The sequence below is a fragment of the Branchiostoma belcheri genome, unplaced genomic scaffold (assembly GCF_001625305.1).
Source record: "Branchiostoma belcheri isolate BF01 breed outbred unplaced genomic scaffold, Haploidv18h27 scaffold6, whole genome shotgun sequence".
NCBI lineage: Eukaryota > Metazoa > Chordata > Leptocardii > Amphioxiformes > Branchiostomatidae > Branchiostoma > Branchiostoma belcheri.
In genome coordinates this window covers 5389889-5392959 of record NW_017804242.1, presented here as the reverse complement: position 1 = coordinate 5392959, position 3071 = coordinate 5389889, and the positions used below count along the sequence as shown (strand labels likewise).

Below are 3071 nucleotides of genomic sequence, written 5' to 3'. Positions count from 1 at the left end.
TACATGTAGCTTTAAATAACGCTTGTACTTGTTGTAGTTAGATGTGCATTTAGGTTAGGTGTGACACTGACAGGTCCTTCTGTATAATATAGCCAGCTGTTACCACCCCGTGTGCCTGTAGTACTGGCTATGCAGATTCAGCTACTGTAAATCACGATTTTTTTTCACTGCACTTTTACATTCGCGACTTTCATTACCGTGAACAAATAATTTGTCAACTTTATTTTTTCTGCACCTGCCGCCACCACGAACATATAGTTCCACGACATGTCCACTTTTCTCAGACCGCGAAGTTAAATGCTACTGGGAACATAAAGTGGTTTACAGTACCTACATTTGTACTTAAGGTTTTCTGCTAGGCATTTAAACAGGCTAAAAAATGCTGTTGGGTCACAATGACCCTGGACTTAATTGCAGGACAATTTTCTATATGTCATTTATGACGTCTACGCTTCAAACTGATATCTGACAACAGATATAGCTTTGCCTTTGCGGGGAAGAAAATCTATCTTCATTGACACAGTATTATAAGAGTTGTGTGATCTTAATTCACAAAGGTAAAAAAAAACAATGATTTACATAAGAAAAACACACCCTTTATAAAGGTATGCCATTCTCTCAAAATGGGGGTGTGGTCTTTACAATTACAGCGCCCTAGAAAAAAGACCAACCCAGTTTTCGCTGCCAAATTATAATGTCATCAGTAGTCTTGTGTAGCCACCCGTATGGAACATGATACATGTTGAACATCTGTGTGTGTGTGTCCTGTGTTGACATTATTAATCTATGACGAATTATGATATGATTCTAATATGACCTGTTTTCATGGGCATGAATAACAGCTGATCTTATCAAAATTCAAAAGCGTTTGAAGAATCAATGGACACGCATTGGTATGCAGGGTAAATACAATGAAATCAGTGAATGTTTTGACATTTTCAAAATCATGTATTTGGTTTGATTGACGTGTGTGCACTACGTGTTGTCTCCCTACATTGTGATTAATGTGTGTTTAACGTATTTAAAGGTGTTCGTCATTATTGGTCAATTTCCAAAACAGACATACCGTATTGTTTCTTTTGTTGTTCCTGCGGGGCTGTACGTTCTGATATCGCTGTGGCGGGGTTCCTAACAGGCTAGTCTGCTGCTGTTGCTGCTGTTGTTGCAGGAGTAGCTGTTGTTGGAAGTTGGCATTGGCCAGCACGTTAGCGGACTGGTTCCCCACGAGCCCGGCGGGGCTGTTGCCGAGAAGGCCGGCTCCCAGCGCGTTGGGCACCGAGGCCATCCCCGCGAGGCCGCCCTGCTGTTGCGCCATGTTGCGCTGCATCTGGAGGGCCGAGTTGGCGGCTTGGAAGTTCATATTCTGCAGCTGGCTGGCCTGCATGGTGTTCCCCAGGACTTTGGCGATCACAGCGAGCCGTTCCATGTTGGTGCCGCCCGGTACGGCCCCGAGCAGGCTGCTCGCCAGCCCGCCTTGGTTGCTCGGGCTCACCGCTCCCGACCACAGGTTCGCCGCCTGCCCTTGCGCGGCGAAGTTCTGCCCGTACCCCTGACGGTGTGCCATTTTTTTCTCTCGTCACCGGAAAACTCTGGTTTACTCAGAACACGAGGCGTACCGCCCCTTTCCGCGGATAAAGACGGAAGAGTTAGCGGCGGTAGTTGTCAGGACGCCCGTCCCACCTGCACCTCATGTTTCCATCTCAGCGGAATATACAGACAAGATGGCGGAGGGAGGGATGGACCATGGGTAATATTTTAGGGATGTTCCATTCATTCGGAGGTAGAAAAGCCACGGTGATTTAAAAAAGGAGAGGAAATTGTAAAAATCCCACTAAAAATTATGCACAAAAAAAGAAGTGAAGCTGAGTTCATTTATTATAATAGGTATGTGAATGTGTCGATTTTTTGCTACTTTTTAAATAACTTGTAGAAACTCAAGTGCTTCTAAAATGTTTCCCTTGAGGTTTCTTAATATTTGTCTCAACCAATTTTACCGACATTTTTCCAGTCCTTGTAAGCGTTACCAAATGATATGAATGATCATGCAAGAATAAAAATGTATATCTTCTGTGTTCCGCTTTGTAACATTTGCACAAGCCTCAAAGCCACCTTGCGGAAAAACTTGGAACGACAGTGGTACCTGCGACCACACAAAACAAAATCATCATCATCATGGCCGAGTCCACGTCGGACGAAGCCGCCAACTGTCCTGATGTTTCAAACGTTTACGAAGGCCTCAGGCACAGGAAAACACCACAGGATCCCACCGATGACACCAGGTACACAGAGGAAAACACCAAGAACATGTCAGAATCGTCAAAAACCGACAAGTCCACCCCTGTTCACCTGGAAACGGGCACTTATTGGCTGACTCGAATCGTTTTCCTCAGGTCTTTGGGACTGATCTACTGTGAGTTCAACGTTTTGTTTTCTTTAACTTGTAAGTTTGGACACGCTTTCCATGAGTTTCACCCAAAAGAATTATGCAAAAAGATTGTTATTTATAGGTGCATGTGTACAGCCTGGGCGACGGAGAATGTTTGTTTTTGTTTTGAAAGCTGAAGGGGGCGGGGCTACGAATTACTTCCGGGTGGGGTGTATACATTTGGGGGAACATGTGCATTATTTACCCATTTGATAGCTTTGTTGTCCGTGTGATGATATACCTGGTAACTAGTCACAGTTGAATGTGGCACCGTACTTGTAGTTTCTGTTTCTATCATTTTACAAACAAATCAAGCTTCCTTGCAATAGAAGATGACAGATATGCCATGCAAACCGATAGAAATATATCTTATGACTTGTTATGTTATAATGTGAGAAAATAACCCTTCACAAGACTGCAACATTGAAGTATTTAAGGGGTTCGAACACAGAACCTCTTTGATCCAGGGCAAACGCTCTAACCATTGATTTGGTAAAAATTATTGTAGGTAATAGGTAACGTTATGTAGCCTCTACCAGGCTTGGGGAGGCGGCTGGAAAGAGTAGAAATCGGCCAAAATAGAGAGATAAGCATGCCAAGGGAGTTTGTCCGTTGAGAGAACAGTTCGCTGCACCCCGTTCTCTCA

General features: G+C 44.1%; 1 protein-coding gene across 1 annotated transcript in view; it reads left to right on the top strand.

The window, feature by feature from the left end:
* The first annotated feature begins 2145 nt into the window (after positions 1 to 2145).
* The window catches only part of LOC109482679 (lipase maturation factor 1-like), an 8800-nt gene continuing 7874 nt past the window's right edge, over positions 2146 to 3071 (top strand). The window contains exon 1 of the mRNA XM_019785505.1: positions 2146 to 2410. Coding sequence (XP_019641064.1) covers positions 2173 to 2410 — 238 coding nt within the window. The 5' untranslated portion in view covers positions 2146 to 2172. The remainder of the gene's footprint in view (positions 2411 to 3071) is intronic.